The sequence below is a fragment of the Panulirus ornatus genome, chromosome 1, assembly GCF_036320965.1.
Source record: "Panulirus ornatus isolate Po-2019 chromosome 1, ASM3632096v1, whole genome shotgun sequence".
Lineage (NCBI taxonomy): Eukaryota > Metazoa > Arthropoda > Malacostraca > Decapoda > Palinuridae > Panulirus > Panulirus ornatus.
In genome coordinates this window covers 26,289,330-26,316,202 of record NC_092224.1, presented here as the reverse complement: position 1 = coordinate 26,316,202, position 26,873 = coordinate 26,289,330, and the positions used below count along the sequence as shown (strand labels likewise).

At 38.3% G+C, this 26,873-nt stretch overlaps 1 protein-coding gene across 4 annotated transcripts; it reads right to left on the bottom strand.

The window, feature by feature from the left end:
* Positions 1-24: 24 nt before the first annotated feature.
* On the bottom strand, positions 25-26,873 carry Stt3A (catalytic subunit 3A of the oligosaccharyltransferase complex). Of its 4 annotated transcripts, none has more exons than XM_071692271.1 (13): positions 26,796-26,873; positions 23,254-23,366; positions 21,795-21,962; positions 21,445-21,605; positions 21,018-21,108; positions 17,880-17,986; positions 15,857-16,048; positions 14,530-14,922; positions 13,661-13,822; positions 13,194-13,382; positions 12,060-12,279; positions 4,569-4,757; positions 25-1,085 (listed from the first exon to the last, which is right to left on the bottom strand). In XM_071692271.1, exons 2-13 carry the CDS (start codon positions 23,360-23,362, stop codon positions 940-942), a joined length of 2,127 nt encoding a protein of 708 aa, XP_071548372.1. In that variant the 5' UTR covers positions 23,363-23,366; positions 26,796-26,873; the 3' UTR covers positions 25-939. The 4 variants fall into 4 exon arrangements, with proteins under 4 accessions (XP_071548372.1, XP_071548624.1, XP_071548448.1 ...); XM_071692523.1 differs by having other exon boundaries at positions 26,785-26,845; XM_071692347.1 differs by lacking the exon at positions 26,796-26,873 and adding an exon at positions 26,505-26,644.

The window sequence follows — 26,873 nt, the reverse complement described above, 5'->3', positions numbered from 1 at the left end:
AACCATGAGGATTAAAAATTACTATGTGTAAAACCTTTTATTATGTGCACTAAGTCAGTGCAATCCGGAATGCTCATACACACACTTCACAAAAATTGTTACCCATATCAAAAAATGGATTGAGCACATGGCAATCAAAGAAAAAGTAATCTTTTCAAAGGAGTTTGTGCCCTGCTTTGAACTTCAACAGCATCATCATGCTTACAAAAGAATTACAGATACAAAATTCTATGAAACTTAGCATATGCTTTTTTTTGCCATGAACAGAGAACTTCTGGGATGAAAGTACAATAATTACTGCAGAGACTATCAACACCTTATCTTTAGATATGTTCAACAAAATTTAACCCACACTTAACCTAAGCACTTGATGTAACCTATGCAAATCTAGGTCTTTATAAAACAATCCTCCATAACAAAAGACTATCACATTCACAGCTTTTGCAATGACAATATTCTTGTCAAAATACAACTGGTTTATCTGCAGTTTGATCAAAGTACTGTAGCTTTGCAAAAGCATTGCAGGAGCTATGTACAAAAATACACCTTGAAATATAGTTTTTATATACAAGACCATTGTGACGAAGGCAATATAAATAACCCTTAAGAGAGCAAAGAAAAGTGAAGGTTTTCCAGATGAAGGCCTGAATTGTGGTGCCCATTAAGATTTACCAAACAACTAAAACTGGGCTGCTGGGCTATTCACATAGATTAACAAAATTGGCTAGATCTTATGAAAGTCAGATAATACCAGTTATCTTGCATATAATTAACAATACCTTGTAATAATCCAAAACAAAGAGCAGAGCACCTTCAACATATACATAATGTCTGAACACAATTTCCAAGAAATTTATCCAAATACTGCATTGGACTTGGTATCAAAATTGACCTACTTAGTCATTTTACTATACACTAATTTATTTGTAAAACATGGCTCTAAGCCCCTCTGTTTGGCAAGTCTTTAACTTTGTAGATCCTAACTATCCAATGCTCTGTAGTGTATGCTTCTTCAAGCACATCGAGTTCAAAATCTTTGTTACCAATTTCAACATTGCGAACCCTATCATATCCTGGAGGTTTTCCTGTAAGAAAACATTAATGATTATCAAATTTTACTGTACTATATTCTTATATATGTTATTAGTATATGCATTAGTACATAACTTGAAGAAGTTACAAAAGATTAAGCATTCTTTGGTAGAAAGACTGCATGGGAAGGTATGTGTAGAAAGGGTGTGTTAGCATGATCATGCTATGTACACCAAGTACATTCATAAGGGGGAAAGCAATTCAGCATTCAAAATTTCTAAGAAAAATGACAAAACATCATAAAAAGACTAAATATTCATAAATGATTAGAGAGCATATCATAGCTCATTAAATGAATTTCCTTCCAGTATATCTCATAGAATGAGTACATAAATTCTCAAATGCTTAGAGTAACAAACAATGAGAAGCAAATCACTGGACCACATACAACATACAGCCAGCACTCTCAAACCAAAAAACAAACATATTACACTTGGGAAAAAAAGAGTGCTTTGAACATATGGTGTGAATTTTCTGTATTAGTTATATTCATAATCTGTGTGAGTTTGCATTCATTTATCTGGAAAAAATCAATTTCAAAAATGACTTTTTGGGCGAGAAGGAGCTTCAACTTGTAAAATACAAAATATATATTTGCTTACATTCTCTTATCATCATCAGCAGCAAAGACCTTAAAAATGGCTAAATAAAACTACCTGAACTTATCACATTCTCCTCAGTAAACTGCAACCAAGTGATTTCTAACCATGAGCAGAGAAAACACAAATCCACTAATCCAGTCAAGCCCATGCTTGGCTGACTAACGATTAACTACATTCCTAAAGGATATCACATGTTCAGTTGCAATGAATACACCAGCTAGCATTTCATCTATACATGTTTACAAAGGACCTAACTTCATATCAAAGTCTGTTATGTGAAAGACAGGTTTCATTCCCCACCACAGAGTAGGGGTAAATGATTACATCCTCCTCATAAAACTAAAGTCATGACAGCAGCAAGTCTTCCACTTGTCATTTCACATAATAATTGTGTAATAAAACTGTTTTGAATGCAATTGTAAACAAGTGGAGTGATAAAGTATGCCTGAGTTTAATGCCTTTCAAGTCATTACTGTGTGTATATGTTTCTCAATGTACAGGAAGGGCAGCCCTCTAAACCTGGTATTGCAAGGTTTTAATTATTTTTTCCTTACCATAAGCCTTGAAGAATGTAGATTAAATGAGAAAACTAAAATTGAAGTGCACTCTGCACAAGCTTTTCAGACAACTTAATCTGTTTCTGTCCTTAACTAAAACGATCACATGAAAAATCTAACCCTATAGCATTTTTCATTCAATATCCACCCACTACAGTCCTGGAAAACAGCCAAAAACACTTGAAATATATCTCTATATAAATGAAAGGGTAAGAGAGATGTGTGGTTATAAAAAGAGTGTGGTTGAGGAAGCGGAAGGGGATGCATTGAAATGGTTTGGTCACATGGAAAGAATGAGTGAAGAAAGATTGACAAAGAGGATATATGTGTCAAGAGGTGAAGGGAACGATGAGAAGTGGGAGACCAAATTGGAGGTGGAAGGATGGAGTGAAAAAGATTTTGACCGATTGGGGCCTGAACATACAGGAAGGTGAAAGGCGTGCAAGGAATAGAATGAATTAGAATGATGTGGTACACCGGGGTCGACGTGCTGTCAATGGATTGAACCAGGGCATGTGAAGCATCTGGGGTAAACCATGGAAAGTTTTGTGGGGCCTGGATGTGGGAAGGGAGCTGTAGTTTTGGTACATTACACATGACAGCTAGAGTCTGAGTGTGGACGAATGTGGCCTTTGTTGTCCTTTTCTAGCATAGCAATACCCCGCATGCACGCAGGGGGAGAGGGGTGTCATTTGATGTGTGGCGGGGTGGCGGCAGGAATGGATGAAGGCAGCATGTATGAATATGCACATGTGTATATATATATATATATATATATATATATATATATATATATATATATATATATATCATCCCTGGGGATAGGGGACAAAGAATACTTCCCACGTATTCCCTGCGTGTCGTAAAAGGCGACTAAAAGGGGAGGGAGCGGGGGGCTGGAAATCCTCCCCTCTCGTTTTTTTTTTTTTTTTTTTTTTTTTTTTTTTTAATTTTCCAAAAGAAGGAACAGAGAATTGGGCCAGGTGAGGGTATTCCCTCAAAGGCCCAGTCCTCTGTTCTTAACGCTACCTCGCTAATGCGGGAAATGGCGAACAGTTTGAAAGAAAAGAAAAGATATATATCTATGTATATTATCCCTGGGGATAGAGGAGAAAAAATACTTCCCACGTATTCCCTGCGTGTCGTAGAAGGCGACTAAAAGGGGAGGGAGCGGGGGGCTGGAAATCCTCCCCTCTCATTATTTTTTTTTAATTTTCCAAAAGACGGAATAGAGAAGGGGGCCAGGTGAGGATATTCCCTTAAAGGCCCAGTTCTCTGTTCTTAACGCTACCTCGCTAACACGGGAAATGGCGAATAGTTTGAAAGAAAAGAAAGATCTGTGTATGTATATGTATGTATGCGTTGAAATGTCTAGGTATGTATATGTGTGTGTGCGTGGGCATTTATGTATATACATGTATATGTGGGTGAGTTGGGCTATTCTTTCATCTGTTTCCTTGCGCTACCTCGCTAATGTGGGAGACAGCAACAAAGTATAATAATAATGAAAAAAAAAAGAATTACTGAAATGCTAAAGCAAAATTTTCTTTCTGTACATAAAATGTTTTCCTGCCTTGGCAAGGAAGCAACAGTAACAGAAAAATGATGGCCTCCTTTGCACACACCAACTCACATGTCATCTTGAAGAAATATAAGTAAATGAGTGAGGAAAGATTGAAAAGGAGGATATATGTGTCAGGTGGAGGGAAGATGAAGAAGCAGGAGACCAAATTGGAGGTGGAAGGATGGGGTGAAAAAGATTATGAGCAATCGGGGCCTGAGCATACAGGAGGGTGAAAGGCGTGCAAGGAATAGAGTGAATTGGAACGATGTGGTATACTGAGGTCGATGTGCTGTCAATGGATTGAACCCAGGCATGTGAAGCATCTGGGGTAAACCATGGAAAGGTCTGTGGGGCCTGGATATGGAAAGGGAGCTGTGGTTTTCGGTGCATTACACATGACAGCTAGAGACTGAGTGTGAACGATGTGGCCTTTTTTGTCTGTTCCTGGCACTGCCTCGCTGGAAGGGGAAGGGGGGATGCTATTTCGTGTGTGGCGGGGTGGCAACGGGAATGGATGAGGGCAGTAAGTATGGATATGTACATGTGTATATATGTATATGTCTGCATATGTACACAATGAAATGTATATATATGTATTTGTGCACGTGTGGGTGTTTATGTGTGTACACGTGTTTGTGGGTGGGTTGGGCAATTCCTAGCCTGTTTCCCTGAGCTACTTCACAAACGTGGAAGACGGTGGATAAGTATATTAAATAGATGAACAATAAATTTCTACAGCACATCCTTACTTACCCCCTTCTGTGTAGACTTGCCCGAACCGATAGTAGCACATCTTGTACATGAGACAGTTCAGCAATGTTGGGGATCCTTCTTTATCCACACGGAATTCCCCAGCTGGTGTATAATAGTCATGTTCTTTAATGTGACCCCCCTTCTCAGTGCTTCCTCCAATACGCACCATCCATAAGAACTTATTGATATCTGGAAATTACAAAAGAGAACAATTACAAAATGTGTAAATATCCTATGTAATATACTCTAAATAAACAACGGAATATCTCTTGTATTTTCTTTATACTTCATATGTTAACTCTGAGTTAACATGACATTCACCCACATTATTCGGTATTCAATAAAAATCACTGTGCTTGAATCTTCCTTCACTCAGATGTCATAATACACTACAAAAGCTATTTTCTACAGGATGCATTATGTATGAATTTATATGTGTAGACAAATCCTTGAAGCTTAACCAAGTTTTCCTTCGCAACCATCATAATTCACATTTTTCGAATTTAAAAAATGTCTTTAACCTTAATATTTTAAAGCTATCCACATAATGATAAAAATAACTTCAGAAGTAGGTTTTGTTAACTACTTTCACTAATAATGTGCTGAAGTTCTGTAAATGCTTCAGGACGAAAGAGTGCAGGAGTAAGGCCTGAATACTGACTTGCCATTGTGCATCTTTCATAGTTTATTTTAACCTACATCAAAAAATTTATTACTGATGATTACTATTTCAAAAAATTTTATCCAATAAAATAACTTTTTCTCATTACAGGCAATGTGATTCAAGGACAATTTTTCAAAACAGTAAGTCAGATGCTCTGTCTCAGGCAAGAGCTGGCAACACTCCCTCCAATTTTGCAAAAGCTTCTCCTGCCTTATCTTGGTAAACTTTCAGTGTTGAAAGAGGCAATGTCCATAAAATCATCTCCATGAACAAAAAACATAAGCGTTTTCATGTTATTTAGGATTATCCTTTGCCTAATCCTCTAAAAATAAGTAACAGCTACTCAATTTTCTTTCTATGCTCATGAAATGTGCTCTCATTGGCATGGCTAGAGGATAAATGACTGCTGGAAGAAATTATCACACAAAAGAATCTCAGCCATCACCAAGGGTCATCACATAGCCTTGAACCAGAGGCATGAAACTCAATGATTAAATACTGCATCAGTCTAGAGGCATTGCTCAGCTCATGTAAATATTTGTATAAAGACATTAAATGGTTAAATTTGTACTATATTAGTGTACTTTAAGGAGGCATCAAATGCAAATATATAATTTACTGTATCATTTTACATTGTAAAGTACACAGTATATATAATCAATGAGAGGTGCACATTTTAATTGGTAAGTACTGACATTTCTATAAAGCATGTTCTCAACAGTCCTAAGGATAGCTAAAACATATCATTACAAAGTGGTGAAATATTAAAACTAAATTGCACGAGAGCATTCTTAACTTATCATAAGTTTGTATTACTGATTTTCAATTTTTTTTTCTTCACACAGCTCAGTCCAGCATCAAGATGTCATAATGCTCCTTTACTTAGTAATGCTGTTGGAAGCCACATTCCAGCAGCCCAAGAAGCCTTCAAATCCATGCTGGTCTTGGACATTTCATTAGTGCAGTATCTGTCCCAGACCTTTTTAGATATTCATAAAATATTCATAACAGCTCCAAGGCATTTCAAAAGGCTGCAGGCAATGAAGCAGGCAATAGGTGGTAAGCAGCTAACAAACAGGGAGGTATATTACCAGGGCAACCCCTCTGGTTACTGGTAGGGTTAGCAATGGCTGTGTAGTGAGCCAGCACTTCAGTGGTTGACCCAGGTAGCTGTCTTTTCTATCTGCCTCACCCACATGTGGACAACTGGCATTCTGTCCATGAACATACAATCTCTCCTTGTCATACATAACACCTGACAACACTTAACTCATACAGCAAATGCATTCTTTGTAACTCTGGATTTTCCTGTAGTGAGCACTGTGCACTAACCCTACCTTATGGCAGAATGGTAGGAGCAGTAGATAAAAGTAATAGGTAGGAACATTAGGTAGCAGTAGTAAGTAGGAACATTAGGCAGTAGCAGTCAGTATGAACATTAGGTAGGAGCCTCTGCAAACACTGTGCCAGAACTGCCTTCTAACAGTGACCTGTTAAGGATGAGGCAATAAAGGCTAAGAAGCTGATACTGGAGTCTACTAGTTATGGAGACAATTGCTGTGGCCACACCCTTGAAAGAGTTCCAGTTGGAAAAAAGCATCAGAGACATAATATACAGATAGCAGGCAATTAATTATACAATTTTTGACCTTAAATATTTAAAATTTTTCTTAATATAATTTTGCACCCATGGTAATGTCTACTCTGCTTTAAATTTTCTATTAGCTGCATATATTCTTTTGTACATCTCTTTGTCAATGTACTTAAGACAATTTTAAAAATGACATGGAAACACGTTATTTTATTAAATACTTGTTTGCTGTTTCTTGCACTAAAAAATTAGAGCCAGGACCCCTCCACAACCAGGCCCTACAGACCTTTCCATGGTTTCCCCAGGCATCTTCATATGCCAAGGTTCAGTCCAATGACAGTACGTCACCCCCTCTACACCACATAACTCCAATTCACTCACGTGCATTACTTTCACTTTCCTGCATGTTTAGGCTAAAAGCATTTGAATTTTTTTTCTCTTCATCTTTCCATCTCCAATTTGATCTCAGTTCTCCTTGTCCCCTCCACTTTTGATACATATCTTTCTCAACCCCACAGTCATTCTTTTACATATTTCCAAACTATTTCAGGACACCCTCTTCAGCTTTCTTAATCATACTCCTATGCACCTATCTTTTACCTTATCAATTTTCACTCAATCAACCCTCCTCATACCACATAATGTCCTGAAACATTTAATTTCCAACACAATGAACCTCTTCTTACATTCTCATTTATAGATCATTCTTTGCATCTATACAACACCATCAAGGCTAGTGTGCCTTCAAACATACCCATCTTTGCCTTATCAGATAAAGACCTCACTTTACACACACTACTCAATAATAACAGGACCTTCAACCATTCACTCACCCAGTGACTCACCTCAGCTTCAAAGGTTCCATTTGTTGCCCTATCCCCTCCCATTTATCTACAGCACTTCACTTACTCTAAATGTTCTACACTCATATGCACTACCCACCAAACCTGTCTCTGCACTGCTACACCTTGTTTTTTCTCATATTTACTCTCAGCTTTCTCCTTCTACACATATTTTTCTAAACTTAGACATCAACTCCTGCAGTTTGTCACTTAAATATGCCACCAGCAACATGTCCTCAGTAAACAACAAGTGACTCATCTACCACATAACCCTGCAACAGACTGCAAACCTGCCTTGCATTCATCATTCTCACCACCCTATCCACGAACAAATCAAATAACCCTTTTGACGACAAACACCCCTGGTGCAGACCTACCTTCTTAGCACCATTCACTCTCTTCTCCACCTATTGGCATACACATCTTACTCTCTTGATAAAAACTTCTTACAGCTAACAGCTTTCCTCCCAACCAAATATTAATTACAGCTTCCACAAAGCATATGTATCAACCCTATCACTGCTTTCTCCAGATCCACAAATACCACATACAAATCCTTCTTTTTCTCTTAGTGTTTTTCTACAAATCCTTCTGTTTTTCTCAGTATTTTTCTCAAAAATTCTTCAAAGCAAACACAGGAGCCACACAACCTCTACAAATCCTGAAGACCACTTCACGCCTCACAAGTCTGATGCTCTGTGCATGCTACCACCCTCTCCATCATAACTTTCCATATAACTTAGCAAAACACTCAACAAACTATTAATTACCTTTGTAATTTGAACAATCACCTTTGTTCTTCTTGCCTTTTCACAGTGGCACAATATATGTATTCCACCAATCCTCAGACACCTCACAACCATCTATATATACAATGAAAATTCTGACCAACCAATCAACAACACATGCAACATAAAAAATAATATATTCTATATTTTTATACTTAACTTATTATACTTAACCGCTGTTTCCCGCATCAACAAGGCAGTGTAAGAACACCACTCATATACACACATATATACATAAGCACGCACACACACACATATACATAAATATACATACAAAGACACATACATATATACAAATGTATATATTCATACTTGTTGCCTTCATCCATTCCCATCACCACCCCACCATACAGGAAATATCTCCCCCATCCTACAGCAAGGTAGTGCCATAAAAAGAAAGAAAGAAAGAAAAAAAAAAAAGGCCACATTTGCTCACACTCAATCTCTGGCTGTCATGTGTAATGCATCAAAACAACAGCTCCCTTTCCACATCCAGGCCCCACAAAACTTTCTGTGGTTTACCCCAGATGCTTCACATGCCCTTGTTCAATCCACTGACAGCACATTGACCCTGATATACCACATTGTTCCAATTCACTATTCCTTGCAGGCTTTTCACCCTCCTGTATGGTCAGGCACCGGTCGCTCAAAATCTTTTTCACTCCATCCTTCCACCTCCAATTTGGTCTCCTGCTTCTCCTTGTTCCCTCCACCTCTGACACAAACATCCTCTTTGTCAATCTTTCCTCACTCATTCTTTCCATGTGTCCAAACCATTTCAATACACCCTCTTCGGCTCTCTCAACCATTCTTTTTATTACCACACAAACACTTCATTTCCAACACATCCACCCTCCTCCATACAACCCTATCTATAGCCCATGCCTCACAACCATATAACGTTGTTGGAACCACTACTCCTTCAAACATTACTATTTTTGCTCTCCGAGATAACATTCTCACCTTCCATACATTCTTCAACACGACCAGAACCTTCGCCCTCTCCCCCACCCTGTGACTCACTTCCGCTTCCATGGTTCCATCTGCTGCTAAGTCCACTTCCAGCTATCTAAAACACTTCACTTCCACCAGTTTCTCTACATTTAGACTTATTTTTTTTTTTATTATACTTTGTCGCTGTCTCCCGCGTTTGAGAGGTAGCGCAAGGAAACAGACAAAAGAAATGGCCCAACCCCCCCCCCTACACATGTATATACATACGTCCACACACGCAAATATACATACCTACACAGCTTTCCATGGTTTACCCCAGACACTTCACATGCCTTGATTCAATCCACTGACAGCACGACAACCCCGGTATACCACATCGCTCCAATTCACTCTATTCCTTGCCCTCCTTTCACCCTCCTGCATGTTCAGGCCCCGATCACACAAAATCTTTTTCACTCCATCTTTCCACCTCCAATTTGGTCTCCCTCTTCTCCTCGTTCCCTCCACCTCCAACACATATATCCTCTTGGCCAATCTTTCCTCACTCATTCTCTCCATGTGCCCAAACCACTTCAAAACACCCTCTTCTGCTCTCTCAACCACGCTCTTTTTATTTCCACACATCTCTCTTACCCTTACGTTACTCACTCGATCAAACCACCTCACACCACACATTGTCCTCAAACATCTCATTTCCAGCACATCCATCCTCCTGCGCACAACTCTATCCATAGCCCACGCCTCGCAACCATACAACATTGTTGGAACCACTATTCCTTCAAACATACCCATTTTTGCTTTCCGAGATAATGTTCTCGACTTCCACACATTCTTCAAGGCCCCCAGAATTTTCGCCCCCTCCCCCACCCTATGATCCACTTCCGCTTCCATGGTTCCATCCGCTGCCAGATCCACTCCCAGATATCTAAAACACCACTTCCTCCAGTTTTTCTCCATTCAAACTCACCTCCCAATTGACTTGACCCTCAACCCTACTGTACCTAATAACCTTGCTCTTATTCACATTTACTCTTAACTTTCTTCTTCCACACACTTTACCAAACTCAGTCACCAGCTTCTGCAGTTTCTCACATGAATCAGCCACCAGCGCTGTATCATCAGCGAACAACAACTGACTCACTTCCCAAGCTCTCTCATCCCCAACAGACTTCATACTTGCCCCTCTTTCCAAAACTCTTGCATTTACCTCCCTAACAACCCCATCCATAAACAAATTAAACAACCATGGAGACATCACACACCCCTGCCGCAAACCTACATTCACTGAGAACCAATCACTTTCCTCTCTTCCTACACGTACACATGCCTTACATCCTCGATAAAAACTTTTCACTGCTTCTAACAACTTTCCTCCCACACCATATATTCTTAATACCTTCCACAGAGCATCTCTATCAACTCTATCATATGCCTTCTCCAGATCCATAAATGCTACATACAAATCCTGCCAATTAACTTGTCCCTTAACCCTGCTGAACCTAATAATCTTGCTCTTATTCACATTTACTCCCAACTTTCTCCTTTTAAACACTTTACCAAACTCAGTCACCAACCTCTGCAGTTTCTCACCCGAATCAGCCACCAGCGCTGTATCATCAGCAAACAACAACTGACCCACTTTCCAGGCCCTCTCATCCACAACAGACTTCATACTTGCCCCTCTCTCCAAAACTCTTGCATTCACCTCCCTAACAAACCTATCCATAAACAAATTAAACAACTATGGGGACATCACACACCCCTGCCACAAACCGACATTCACTGGGAACCAATCATTCTCCTCTCTTCCTACTAATACACATGCCTTACATCCTCGATAAAAACTTTTCACGGCTTCTAGCAACTTACCTCCCACACCAAATACTCTTAAAACCTTCCACAAAGCATCTCTATCAACCTATCATATGCCTTTTCCAGATCCATAAATGCTACATACAAATCCATCTATTTTTCCAAGTATTTCTCACATACATTCTTCAAAGCAAACACCTGATCCACACATCCTCTACCACTTCTGCAACCACACTGCTCTTCCCCAGTCTGACAGGAAATAAATCATCTTAAAAATTCTCCTAATGTGGCATTCTGATGCCAAGCTGGATATTACATTTAACCTTAAGTCCCAATTCTATGTCTTTCTATTATTTGCCTTCTGTGAGAAGATAGTCATAACCAGGATTCCATTTAATGTCTAACATCTTTATCCTGCTTTCAGCTGATTTGAATTTCATCAAACATGAATCCAATCAGAGTTGGAGCTTGTTTAATTTCCTTTGTATAACAATACACAAACCTCAGTCAAATTACAACTATTTTCATTCAACTCATGTTCCAGTTATTCACACACCGATTCTATTTTCTCAAAACACACTCCTACATATATCCTTTGCCATATAAAGGCATAATAATTTCCTTTTTTTCCTTCCTTACTTTACCTTTTGGTTTCACAGAACTCTGCTGCATCCATTGCTCCAATTCATACATAATATATAAATCATACTAGCCCTATAAAAATTCAATGTATAAATCAGCCTTGTTAGGCTGCAATTACAAAAGGGTTGCCTATGCATGAGTTTCTTTAATACTATGGTTTTTGGAAAAGCAGAATAAAGAAGAGCATGTGTGACTTACCATCTGAAGAATAACCAGTCAGTCCTCCAAAGATAACTAACACATAATCCACATCAAGTTCTCTCATGATCTCGTAAGCTTTGTCCTCTGTGCTGGCCATTGCCTGACCAACTCGGGATATATGAGTGTTATTCCATGTATTGTTATCCACCAGGATGGTTCGATTGGCCATGGCAGTTATCTGGTACCCATAATCCCACCAAGACATCACTTTTGCATCCTGTAAATCAAATGCTAGATGACAATCACTTTCTTTTACACAATATATCTTTTTTCTTCTTTCTTTTAAACTATTCGCCATTTCCCGTGTTAGTGAGGTAGCGTTAAGAACAGAGGACTGGGCCTTTTTTGGAATATCTTCACCTGGCCCCCTCTGTTCCTTCTTTTGGAAAATTAAAAAAAAAAAACGAGAGGGGAGGATTTCCAGCCCCCCACTCCCTCCCCTTTTAGTCGCCTTCTACGACACGCAGGGAATACGTGGGAAGTATTCTTAATCCCCTATCCCCAGGGATAAACTATTGTGCCTTAATCATATTGGAAAAATCATCATTTCTCATCCACATAATGCAACCTTTTTTAGAATTATACAGAATCTTTCATGAAAATTTAGTTACTGATCATCTGCAAACCTTAAAGTTTTACAGACCCAAAAGCAATACTTTTGCAAAGAAGTTGTTTAAGATATACAAAAGGTGGCTTAGTTATCAAGAAGAAATTGTGCAGAAACAGTGGGGAAGGCCTCAAGTCCTGAATTGTGAATGAAGGATGCATAAAAAGAGATAAGAAAATGTATGGGGAATGATAAACAGCAAATAAGTGGATATAAAGACATATCTAAAAGATCAAATGGAGTGCCAAACCATCAGCGCTTGTGGTGCAAATGAGAGTATGACCCAAAAGCTGTCAAAGTTAGAAGGAACAGCCCTGAACATCAACCAAGCAAGGGTTTCAGTGTGCAACAGATGCCAATGACTGAAAATCAGTGCAGACACGTTCTTTCAGAGTAAAAAATATATAATACTTTTTGTACTGAGCACAATGGACAAGGAAAATAACATTATATACAAACACTTAAGGCAAAAAACACGATCTGACAACCAAGTTTCAAAAAACCTAAAATCAAAATCTACAAACCTCAGGGGTGTTGTGACGTAGCCAGTAATATGCCTCCCTGAAATCATCAAATATGATTCTAGATCCATCATGGCCACGTGCTGAGAGGACAATTGATGGGGAACTATATGCTTCAGATGTGACCCAAGTGCAATGTAGTGTGTACATCACCAAGAATGCAGACATCAAACATACAAAAAATGTGGCAATCTGTTGAAAATACAATAAAACTATCTTATAAAAGGCTCTCTCATAGAAATTTGCTTTGTAAAAGCTCCAACAAAACCCTAACAATCAAGTTTCTTTTAGAAACCTATAATTTATCAGGAAATATATACCAACTGTCCTTTGAAAAAATTTTCACCTAGCAATTTAGGTAAACTCAAATTCATTAAAAATCTTGTGAATTCCATAGATTTTCAAATTTGCCCACCACATTACTACCAACACACACAAGATTTTATTTTACTCTTTAATTTCAATCTTACCTCACTTCTCATAAAGAAATTGCCCTCAAACTTGGCCTTCTTTTTCTCTGTCTTTACTTCATCAATCTGTTTCATGTAGGTGTTTAGCATAGAAGATACTGCTATGCCTGAAAGGATACACATCACTGGAGCCAGCACCAACATCAAACGCACCATCACCCCCTGTCAAGAAAATTACCACTACATAGTCTCTTATCCAAGAGTGTGAGATACAAAACTACAAAAAATCATGATCAATAAGTGCTTTGTGTCAAAGGAAACTATAATGTAAAGGAAAGTTCACAAATAAAGAAGCAGCAATCTTGAAAGTCAGTAAAACAAACAACTGTCATATATACTAACACTATTAACAATAAAACATCTGTCATATGTACTAACACTGAAGACAGTCTGCTAAAAAAATTTCATAAAAGAAAGGAGGCTTCAATATCCACTATCATACTTCTTACTTATGGCATATCTGAGAGCTACTATTGGTGAAAGAGTTAACTTTATGACTATAAAACAATCTTTTTGCACATCATTTACTATCTAATCTTATACAGTACTGTATCTATGAGAAAATTATGCATTTTCTATTTTTTCTTCCTCTTCATATCACCACTTTACATACAAAGAGCAGATAAGTACTAAGAGAGTGGTGAAACACACTTCCAGAATATTATCCCACAGTCAGTATAAAAGTACCATTAGTGAGGATTCTTCATCAGCAACAGAATCTGTGCCTCTTACTCCACCTCATTTCATGCCTCTGTAATATGCAAAATATAAGAGGGACATATCTTTTTATTAGCCAATCGCATATGACCTTAAGAGTCCATCACTGACAAAAATGCAGCATTATACACAATCTTATACAATCAACTTACTGCAAAATAGATACTGAGGACACCATAGAGAATGATGAAGATGTTCTCATCTGTAAGTTTGGAAAAGCAGAAGTACAGGCCCACAGGAAACATGAATGTTAACATTTGCAGATCAAAGTAAAAGGATGACCAAGCTGTAGGCTGATGTTCTGACACAGAGGCAATGATGGGGATGTTGTTCTTGGCATATGAAGGATCCAAGAGTGAGTAGAATCTTCCTGTCCAAGGTGCAATTTTACCCATGGCTGTTAAAATCACCAACACCAGTACTCCTGCAACTGCAACAGTTGAGATGACAGCCCGGAATAACACTTCAAACTGAGTTTTATCCAGGCGAGAACGCACGTAGTCTACAAAAGCATGTATCTGGCACAGTCCAAACACACCGAATGCCTGCAAATAACCAGTAAAAATTAAAATCAAACATCAACAACTACCTAATTGAACTTTATGAAATAACATTTTGATTAAAGAAATGTACTGTCATGTACTATATATTGAAAATTTGATAAATCACATAATTTTGATCTTAAATTTCAACATGTAAGAAAAAGCAGGATTAGACAAAATAACGGAACAGCCAAAGAATTAAGATAGTACTGACATTCCTTATTACATAAGCTGCTTCCTTCAATTACATCTAACTTCAAAATGTCCTTAATGATACTATCCCAGAAGGCTTCATACACAAGGCTTTTAATATTACAAACATATTATCAATCTTTACTATTACTCATCCCACCATCCATCCCCCTGCAATGACTCAGGGTTTCAAAACTTCTAATGTGACTGTACTTACATGGTACAATAGCTAGCTGGTGTATCAAAGTATACTATGTAGTTTCAAAAATATTTTGCAATGCTGCAGGCAAACTGATAGCTAAGGATCAACAAGTAAGGTACTGTGCTAAAATCTTGAATCAATAACTTGCTGAAGTTTTGGTTTTATTCAAAACTTAGAGGGAATTACAAATAACTAAATGTTGGCAGTGATAAAAGGAATGTTTTAACTTGAAACAATTCATCCAACAAGTCCAAGACAAGGCCTTTAAACAAGTGCATCCTCAGTCTGCTTTCACATTCATAATAAATTGCAATATCTAAAAAATAAAAGGCATGGACAGTGCTGGATTTGTCCTTGCACTAACTATACACTATTCTGAGAGTCTGCTTTGCTGGACAGGCTAGTATGCACTCACATTCCATCTTGTTTTAGACTAATCATTAGTTCACTGTGCTTGGATCTCACCTAATACATATAAGTTACCAAAGAATATTTCCAAAATCAAAATGTTAATTAATGTATTCCAATAAAAGGTTATCATACCCCCATATGTTCAGATGTGGAGACAGGCTGGAACCCAACAAAAGATATCTGCATGGAGAGGATAGTACCAATAACATAAAGTGTGGAGTAGGCCACATACACCCTATGTGAGAAACGGCCTGTGATCATAAGTGTCAGCACATGGAGAGGTATGATATTTATCAGGAACACATAACCACCCCAGGATGAGACCTGCAAGAAACAAGAGAAAGTACCATATAATTTAAATATCATCATCATTATTATACTTGTCAATGTCTCCCGCATTAGCGAGGTAGCACAAGGAAACAGATGAAAGAATGGCCCAACCTGCCCACATACACATGTATATACATACACATCCACACATGCAAATATACAAACCTATACATCTCAATGTACACATAGATACATATACAGACATATACATATATACACATGTACATAATTCATACTTTCTGCCTTCATTTATTCCAATCGCCACCTCGCCACACATGGAATAACAACCCCCTCCCCCCTCATGTGTGCGAGGTAGCGTCAGGAAAAGACAACAAAGGCCACATTCGTTCATACTCAGTCTCTACCTGTCATGTGTAATGCACCAAAACCACAGCTCCCTTTCCACATCCAGGCCCCACAAAACTGTCCATGGTTTACCCCAGACGCTTCACATGCCCTGGTTCAATCCATTGACAGCACATCGACCCCAGTATACCACATCATTCCAATTTACTCTATTCCTTGCACGCCTTTCACCCTCCTTATGTTCAGGCCCCTATCGCTCAAAATCTTTTTCAACCCATCCTTCCACCTCCAATTTGGTCTCCCACTTCTCCTCGTTCCCTCCAACTCTGACACATATATCCTCTTTGTCAATCTTTTCTCACTCATTCTCTCTATGTGACCATACCATTTCAATACACCCTCATTTGTTCTCTCAACCACACTCTTTTTATTACCACATATCTCTCTTACCCTTTCATTACTTAATCAAACCACCTCACACCGCATATTGTCCTCAAACATCTCATTTCCAACACATCCACTCTCCTCCACACAACCCTATCTATAGCCCATGCCTCACAACCATATAACATTGTTGGAACCACTATTCCTTCAAACATACCCATTTTTACTCTCCGAGATAGCGATCTCGCCTACCACACATTCTTCAACGCTCCCAGAACCATCGCCCCCTCCCCCACCCTGTGACTCACTTCCGCTTCCACGGTTCCATCCGCTGCCAAATCCACTCCCAGGTATCTAAAACGCTTCATATCTAATATCTAATAATTTAGATAATAAAAATGTCCTCGTAAAAATTTTTCATACTATTAGTGGAGTTAAACAAACAAGAATAGTATACCTGCAACCCCCTATGCTAAGCCTAGGCATTTAATTCAAATGTAGATGGGAAACAAGACCCTCAAATTAAAGCTGTCTAAGCAATCTAATTACAGTCCAACAAAAGCTCTACAGAAAAAGAAAAAAAGGAAATAGAATCTATGGATTTAAAGAAAGCATGTGATAGTGAATGAAAAACAACTTCAAAATTTCTGTGGGACCTTGAAAACTTGGAAAATTCTCATATTCTTTATTAGCAATAAAAACAACATATCACTAAATGCAATAAAGAGTTATCTGTTCACTTGAAACCATTATCAGTACAACATTAACAAAAGAAAAAAAAAATTCTAGCTGTATTAAGTAGAATTAAGTTATCTTTTTTCTCACTCTTGATTGCCATATCCTGTGATAGTTAAGAGAGACTATAAAAGACAATATCATACAGGGAAAATTAAATCAAAGTACCCTATGGTTCATCAGTAGGACTCAACACAAAGACAGTGATTAGTTCCAAACCACTGACAGAAGTGACATATGCCATATCCTATGGTCAATACACTATAGGCTTAGCTGGCAACTCAAACCTCCTGTCAGGGAGGTAGGCAGAATATTACTAGAGAAACAATACATCAAAACTAATGACTAGTTATCAAATCTAAAACCTGATTACATTACGATGTTCAACACAAAAACTTACCATGTAAAAGTAAGCAAGAGAAGCCATAGTTGACCAGAACAGAGTGCCAGTCTTCACAGCCTTGATCCACATGTAATATGTCAGCAGCATGCAGAAGATTGCAATACCTGTAAATAACAATCATCACATACATGAGAGCCAGTGGTAATAAGTTCAGAATGCAGAAAATAGCAAATACATATCAAAAACAATTTATAAACTTTTGTAAAAGGAAACAGATACAGAGAGACCTCCATAATTTAGTGTTTGTGAGGGAGCTCTACCCTTGCCAAATTATGCTATATGTAGAATTATGATAAAAAACATTTTGAAATATGGGTACAAGAGAAAAAAAAGGAAAGAAAAACTTACTTGTAAGTGATTATCTACCACAAGAACATGATGCATTATGTAGTATGCAGTCATGAAGTGTTCAAAATGCTTACAGAAAGACTGGTAAGGGTTGCAGAATTAACAGTTGGATAAAAGGTCATGAAATATAAGAATAAAAGGGGAAATGCTAAGTGGAGAGATAGTGCTGGAAAGACTGTGGAAGAGGAGAAAAAGGCATAGACATATTGCTTGAAAGTAATGCACCAATGAAAGACCAGCAAAAGAGGGAAGAATATCATAAGATATGTAAGCAGAATATTAAAAAGCTGACTGAGAAAAGCAAAGAAAGAGTACATGAAGATTTTGCAAGAAAATAAGAAATTGTTCTTGAAGGAGGTGAAAAAAAGGAAAAAGGTAGATGTAATAGTGGAAATGTTAATGTGAGAAGTAGAGAAGGGGAGTTGCTGAATCAAAAGGAGGGAAATAAAGGAAGATGGAAAAAGTATTTTGAAGAACTGAAGAGTGCACATGAACCAGCAATTCCTATATGCATGGGTATGGAGAATAGAAAGAAAAGGATACAGGTACAGGGGCACATAGCAAAAAGGGAGGTAAAAAGGGGCAATAATGAGGTTGAAGTTAAGAAAAGCATCTGGAGTGGATGGGATTATGGCTGAAATTTTGAAGTATGGAGGAGATAGTGTGCCAGAGAGGATGCATTTGATATGTAATTTTGAATGGGAACAGAAGGTTGTACCTGGGATTGGGAAAAAGCTATTATCCTTCCTTTATTCAAAGGAAAAGGTGCTATGGAAATATGTAGCAATTACTGGGGAATATGTAATGTTAAGTATACTAGGAAAAAGTTTGCAATTGATGCAAGTGACTGAATGCAGAACAAGTGAGTAGCAAGGGGGTTTAAGGACAGGAAGGGGATGAATGGATCAGCTCTTTGCGGTTACACGACTGTGGAAAAGTATCTAACAAAAGGTATGAAGCTGTATGCAGCTTTAATGGATCTGGAGAAAGCTTATGACAGTCAAGTCAAATGCTTTGAGGGATATGTTAAGGATTTATGGAGTAGGAGAATAACTGCAGGATAGTGTGAAAGCCTTTTACAGAGCAGTAAAAGCATATGTAAGAGTGGATGGAGAGTTGAGAGAAAGTTTCGGTATACATGTGGGTGTGAGGTAGGGCTGTGAGATGTCACCATGACTTCTTAAAATGTATGTGGATGGAGTGATGAGAGAGATGAAAGCAAAACTAGGGAAAGGGGTCTGGAGATTGTGGTAGTGAGGTATGGTGGCTGAAGACAAGCCTGTTTGCAAATGATACTGTGCTGTTTGCTGAGAGTGAGGAAGAGTTGTAGAAGGTCACAAGCGAGTTTCATGATGAATAAGAGTAAGCGACTGAAAGTAAAGGCAAGTAAAAGTGCAGTAACAGTGTCTGAAAGGAAACAGGTTGAAAGTACAGATTTGGCAAAGCCCTATAAAGTGAAAGAAATTGTACTAAACTGTGTTATAGCTATGGAGGAAGAAAGGCTGGAAGAGATGATAGAATTTAAGTATTTGGGAGCTATCTTGGATTAATTTTGGTGAGATGGATGGTGAGATAAAGGAGAAAGAAGTACAGGGTAGATATGTATGTATGAAAGTGACAAAAGGATTAAGGGGCATCATAGTCCTTAGTCCTCCCAACCCTGACCTATGCAGCCAAAACATGGACAGAGTATGAGTCACAAAGGTAAAGAATCCAGGCTGTGGAACTAAGCTACTTGAGAGGAACATATGGTATGACAAGATGGAATGCTGAAAGAAATGAGAGTGAGTGTGAAAGAGTTGGTATGGCAGGGAATGCAAAGGGAATAAATTGTGGAGTGGTAGAGTGGATGAAACGTATTACTTTTAGGTGGCTTGGGCATATGAAAAGAATGCAAGATGGGGAGTTTACAAGAAGAGTGTCACAGTACGATTAAAGGGAGTGGTGTGAGAGAAAGACTACCTGTAACATATGGAAATACAATGGAAGAATGTGTGCAATGGTTTATATGAGAGAGATATGTACAGACAGGGATAAATGGAAACTCTTTTGCAGAGGCAACCCCCTTGATGGGAGTTCTTGAGGCAATGAGCATCAGAGATGATAGATGGACAGATACTACATGATCCTGGGACTTTTCTTAATGGGATGACAATGGTTCTGGAGTACAAGGGAGTTTAATAAAGTAGTCTGAGCATTGTGTATGAATACTCATGTAGCATAATGTACAACTAATATCGTATGAGACTTGCACTAAAACTGTACACTTCACATTTAGGGATGGATTATTTAATCACAGTCTTGTGAGAATAGCCACTAAAGGATGTCTGATATGAATGGTGTGGACTGCCTTGGATTGAGCACTGTCAGAAGTGGAAGGCTCAGCAAATGCCTTCCTGCAGTAGCCACTAGTGTGAGGCTATGTGTTTCATGGGATAGGCTCGAAAAATTAATGAATTTTGGGCTGAATGACACTTCCATATTCTTTTAATGATTTTGCCGTAAAGTTCTATTGAATTTTCATATTTCATATGTGGCACCTACACAATAAATTCATCCCAGGTTAATGCCAATACATTCTGTAATATCTGAGTTTCACTTGGTCCTCATGGATTCCAGAAAATGGAATGTGCAATATAAGTAGAGTATTAACAACTGGTCATGTTAGGCATTCCTTTTCTTTTCTATTATCTTTTTCCAACAGAACTGAAAGTGGAGAACAATATGCATTTCATAAAATGTTAGGAAAATAAATATGTAAACTGGATAACAAAGAAACTCCCCTACCTTCATTATCATAAGAGCCAGCTACAGAACGAGATATATATCCTGGTACGATGGCGATCATGACAGCAGCAACTAAACCTGCACCAGGACCCTACAGGAAGAGCAATTCAGATTCAGTAGCCTTACCATATACTTACAGATGAGGATGAAGGCAACAACATTCTGATTTATATCATTTAGAAAAAGCTCTGATGATAAAGGCATTGGCATTCTGATTTCTTTCATACCATTCAAAAAAGCTATCTATCAATCAAATTCATTGAATCAAATGAATTTTGGGTGAATGTCAGAAGGTTTATATTTCACTGACAGATCAGGACTGATTATATCAAAGACTTATAATATTGTAAGATTAAGACCGATTGCAGTCAGATATTATTTCATGGCAAAAAAGGCATAAAGGAAAATACTCTTGTCCAAAGTCTACCTTAAGTTCCTTGGCAAGATGATAGGTAACGAGTGTTGTGAGTGAAGAGAAAAGTGGTGCCAAAAACACACACACATTGCGCACATCTATGGTTATGTGAAACCAATTCAAGATGTGGTAGATGGCTGCTGAAGTCACCATTAATCCTGGATATATGGTGCCTAAAGAAAGGAGGAAATCATTATACACACAAATTAATCATGATAACCATTATCACTGATAAAAAATCTAACTCAAAACCTGGTTTTGTTCAAGTGTATTCAATAGCAATAACAACAAGGAGCATATACTAATAAAAATTCAGATAGTAATGACATTATCTTATATCAAGGCTTAGAAAGGCTACTGACCTCCAATGATTCTGCCAAGAGGATACCATGCTCGGTCATCAAACCAGTTGTGGAAATTGTAGAAGCCTTCCTCAGCTAAAAATTTTGTGGTCCGGTAATTAAAATAAGGATCAAATTCATGGATCACTGACTCGAAGCGAAGGACTGAGAAGAGTCTGCATGAGAAGGCTGTGGAATAAATCACAAATAACTCAAATTGACATAGTAACTAAACATATTATCACTAATGTCTTTGAGTGACTGTGACCTTGCATACAATCACAAAGCATCACATTGCAGAGGTTTACCTGAAGGGGAATAGGTTCCCTTGCCACAGAGAAAGACTCATGTTTAACTCCTGCCCAGTTCTTTTTCATCAAAACAGAGGGTAGTGAAAATAAGATGCAACTTTACAAAAAAGGTATGTATAGTAATTATGCACATAGTTAGAAAACACAACTTTCAGTTATTACTGTGATGGTATAAACAAAATATATTAATTTCATACTGGTATTCAACTCTGTTCTTTTCATAATAACTCCATCTCAATGTCCACGGGTGATCCAATAATAATGAATCATACATACTTCAGCCACTCAGTTCACTCATACACATCCACAACCTTTGTCTTGTATTTTAGATCAATATGTGGAATTTGGCTATAAACCCTTGAAAGTCACAAAAATCTGAAAAAAAATATGGCATGTTTGAAACATAAAAGTTTTCAAATCTAGCCACTCCCTCCGCCTGACAGGCAGAGACAGACAACTGATGCATACAAATGCTCACCCTTTGTTCTAGGACTGCATGAAGTTATGGACTAACTGCACCCGATACTAATCCACCAACACCTCAACCCCTCTCAAAACACTTTCTGGTAAGTTTTTAATACATCACATAAATTTCCAGATGAGACTGTGGTATACCGTTCTTCAGCTTCTGTACGTTACAAAAAATTTTTGTGCAAAAATGTAACCCTACTTAGTGGTCATGCATGAGAGACATAATCTATACATGAGGATGTGCAGAAGAGGGTGGACGAGTTGGAAATGCTTGAAGACAATGTGTGGGGTGAGAAGTGTGGTTGAGAAGGCTGTTGCAAACAACCTAACCTCAACCTCTAACATATCCTTAGTTTCTCCTAGTCACCTCTAGCAACCAATGGAAGGTCTTCCATGACAACTAATGACTCTTATATCTCTAGTTCTAAGACCCAACTAAATGCCTGCTTGGTTGTCTGACATACATCAAAATCTTTACATTTGTAAATAACTACGTCAATACCTCTCACATACATGTCACATTTATTTGGTAAAACAGGTCAATTTTCTGAGAAAAGATATGAAACTACAGCAATACCATACAAAGTGAGGAACACATATATGAACTTTTTCCATAATCTCAACAGTTATGAATCTGTAGAACAAACAAATCATTATGAAATACATAAATTTCCTGAAAATGTTGGACTACTACTTACAAAGAATAGCTGCAAGAGATAAAACTGCCATTTTCAGAAGTGTGTCTTGCTTTTCCACAGACATACGAAGCCATCCTCGTGTTCGATAATTTAACACCGAGCTGGACATGTTGCTAAAAAGAAAAAAGGAATCATTTGAGGTAACTTTCTCAATGAAAACATAATTTGTTTCTGTATATCAAACTTAAAAGTCTAGCCAGTTATGAATAGCATTCTGCACCAGTTCTGTTTAATGAGTTTCTGAATTATCAATACCACCATGGTATCCTAAAGAAGGGGGTTGGAGAAGTCTGAACCCTGAGATCCTAAATTTTTTTTTTATAACAATAATAATTCAAATTTCAAATCATTATTCATTTATTTTGCTTTGTCGCTGTCTCCTGCGTTAGCAAGGTAGTGCAAAGAAATAGACGAAAGAATGGCCTAACCCACCCACATACACATGTATATACATACATGCCCACACACGCATATATACATACCTATACATCTCAATGTATACATATATATACACACAGACATATACATATATACACATGTACATAATTCATACTGTCTGCCTTTATTCATTCCCATCGCCACCTCGCCACACATGGAATAACAACCCCCTCCCCCCTCAGGTGTGCGAGGTAGCGCTAGGAAAAGACAACAAAGGCCCCATTCGTTCACACTCAGTCTCTAGCTGTCATGTAATAATGCACCAAAACCACAGCTCCCTTTCCACATCCAGGCCCCACAGAACTTTCCATGGTTTACCCCAGACACTTCACATGCCTTGGTTCAATCCATTGACAGCACGTCGACCCCGGTATACCACATCGTTCCAATTCACTCTATTCCTTGCATGCCTTTCACCCTCCTGCAAGTTCAGGCCCCGATCACTCAAAATCTTTTTCACTCCATCTTTCCACCTTCAATTTGGTCTCCCAAATAGAGTTGATAGAGATGCTCTGTGGAAGGTATTAAGAATATATGGTGTGGGAGGCAAGCTGTTAGAAGCAGTGAAAAGTCTTTATCGAGGGTGTAAGGCATGTGTACGTGTAGGAAGAGAGGAAGGTGATTGGTTCTCAGTGAATGTAGGTTTGTGGCATGGGTGTGTGATGTCTCCATGGTTGTTTAATTTGTTTATGGATGGGGTTGTTAGGGAGGTGAATGCAAGAGTTTTGGAAAGAGGGGCAAGTATGCAGTCTGTTGTGGATGAGAGAGCTTGGGAAGTGAGTCAGTTTTTGTTTGCTGATGATACAGCGCTGGTGGCTGATTCATGTGAGAAACTGAAAAAGCTGGTGACTGAGTTTGGTAAAGTGTGTGAAAGAAGAAAGTTGAGAGTAAATGTGAATAAGAGTAAGGTTATTAGGTACAGCAGGGTTAAGGGTCAAGTCAATTGGGAGGTACGTTTGAATGGAGAAAAACTGGAGGAAGTGAAGTGTTTTAGATATCTGGGAGTGGATTTGGCAGCGGATGGAACCATGGAAGTGGAAGTGAATCCTAGGGTGGGGGAGGGGGCGAAAATTTTGGGAGCCTTGAAGAATGTGTGGAAGTCGAGAACATTATCTAGGAAAGCAAAAATGGGTATGTTTGACAGAATAGTGGTTCCAACAATGTTATATGGTTGCACGGCGTTGGCTATTTATAGGGTTGTGCGGAGGAAGGCAGATGTGTTGGAAATGAGATGTTTGAGGACAATATGTGGTGTGAGGTGGTTTGATCGAGTAAGTAATGAAAAGGTAAGAGATGTGTGGTAATAAAAAGAGTGTGGTTGAGAGAGCAGTTGAGGGTGTATTGAAATGGTTTGGTCACATGGAGAGAATGAGTGAGGAAAGTTTGACAAAGAGGATATATGTGTCAGAGGTGGAGGGAACGAGGAGAAGTGGGAGACCAAATTGGAGGAGGAAGGATGGAGCGAAAATCTGGTCCACTGAGAGGGTGGGGATACAGGGTAAAATATTCCTAAAGCTCAAGCCCCTGGGTGCCCAAAGAAAGGGAGATGAATTAATAATACTGATAAATTGACTGAATTACAGAAGATATGACTAATAATGCCATCTTCCCTTTCATATGGCCTCCATCCCCCTCTAATAGGCCCTAAAGGACAAAATGTCAATCCTTCCCCATGGCTCATGTCACCTCTTGGCTGTCCTGCCTTAAGCACTACACCAATGCAGAACAAAATCACTCAATATTCAAAACTAACAGCAATGCAGAACTAAACTAGACTTTTACCATAGTCATTTCCAAAGGATTGTTTCACTACAGGTAAAAGTCCAGTTTGACTCAGCATTGCTATTAGCTTTAAACACTGAATGATTTTGTTCTACAGTGATAGAGTAGCACTTATCAAACACAATATCAGTTGCAAAGCATGCTTTGGAGCAATACGTTCAGTTAGATGATACAGTATCTATCAGTATACCAGGGGAAATCGGATTAATCAATATAACTGTATAAAAGTAACAAATCATCAAGACCTATGAATACCTCCCCTAGCATCTTACTATAGCAGAAATAAACCAGTTGATTTGCTGCCTGGGATTGCATGGCTGCTCGGAATGTTGTCTGTTGATATTTGCTGGCATTTGCACAGTAATCAGATGTATACTTCAGCTGGGAAACTAAACATTGTTAATCTCGACAGAAGTGAGATTTTCAAAGATTCTGTTGACTTTGTTAAAGTACCTACTTATATATAAAGCCCATATCTTCCCATGCATACATCTGTATAATCATTACTTTCTCCATATCTGATATAGTTCGATTATGTACAATACTCACAATCAAGCTACACTATTTCTATATTCCTAAACACTTCACTAGTGTTCCAAAATAATGTGACAGTACCAAAATCTCATTTTGATTCAGATTAATGGATATTTAACCTCACTGTGGAGTTGAACTTTTATCACAAGAAATCCACAAATACAATTTTCGTCAGCAATGATCCATCAGTTACTGTACCTCCTGAGTAAACCATCTAAATCTCAAAACGCGAAGTAATGAGCATGTAAACGATCTTAACACTTTCAAAAGTCCCATGGTTCACATGAAACTCTTCTTACATTGAAAACATTGTAATGTTACTATGGAGAACACCTCATGTAAATCTGCAAAAAAAATTAAACTGTTCTAATACTAAATCATACCACTTGGAGCCGCAAATAGGTTTTGTATTGCACCGCCCACTGCTATGGGTTTACAAGTCCGCCCAAACTATGTACGATTCTACCATGTTCCTTATACTGCCAGAAACTACTTGCCTTTCTTTTCAATCAGATCTCTTTAAATCCTGCTCTTATCATCAACGACGATACTTTAATCTCAATTTACAAGAGACGAGCACGATACTATCTTCCGCAGGTGTCGGCTGCTCATTGGTCAGGGGCCGGTTCGCGGCGTCCTCCCAGAAAAATGTAAACAAACAACCTTTACATTCAATATAGAACTGTCAAAAAATAATATTGCTTTAAAAAGAATATATAAGGCTTGAAAATGATAACTATTATCTTTTAACCCTCATATTACTGCATGTTAACATACTTGCCACTTACTGAACTTGTGATTATCAGCTGGTTCTTGACAGCTGAGTCCAAGTTGTCGGTGCGTGGCTGGCTTAAGAAACAAATGAT

Excerpts from the sequence above, each read along its gene's own strand:
- Stt3A (XM_071692271.1), bottom strand. The coding sequence starts at position 23,362 with ATGTCCAGCTCGGTGTTAAATTATCGAACACGAGGATGGCTTCGTATG. Across the intron at positions 14,923-15,856 it reads CCACATCTGAACATATGGGG|GCATTCGGTGTGTTTGGACT; the intron begins GTATGATAACCT and ends GGTTATTTGCAG. Across the intron at positions 13,383-13,660 it reads ATTTCTTTATGAGAAGTGAG|ATTGCCACATTTTTTGTATG; the intron begins GTAAGATTGAAA and ends TATTTTCAACAG.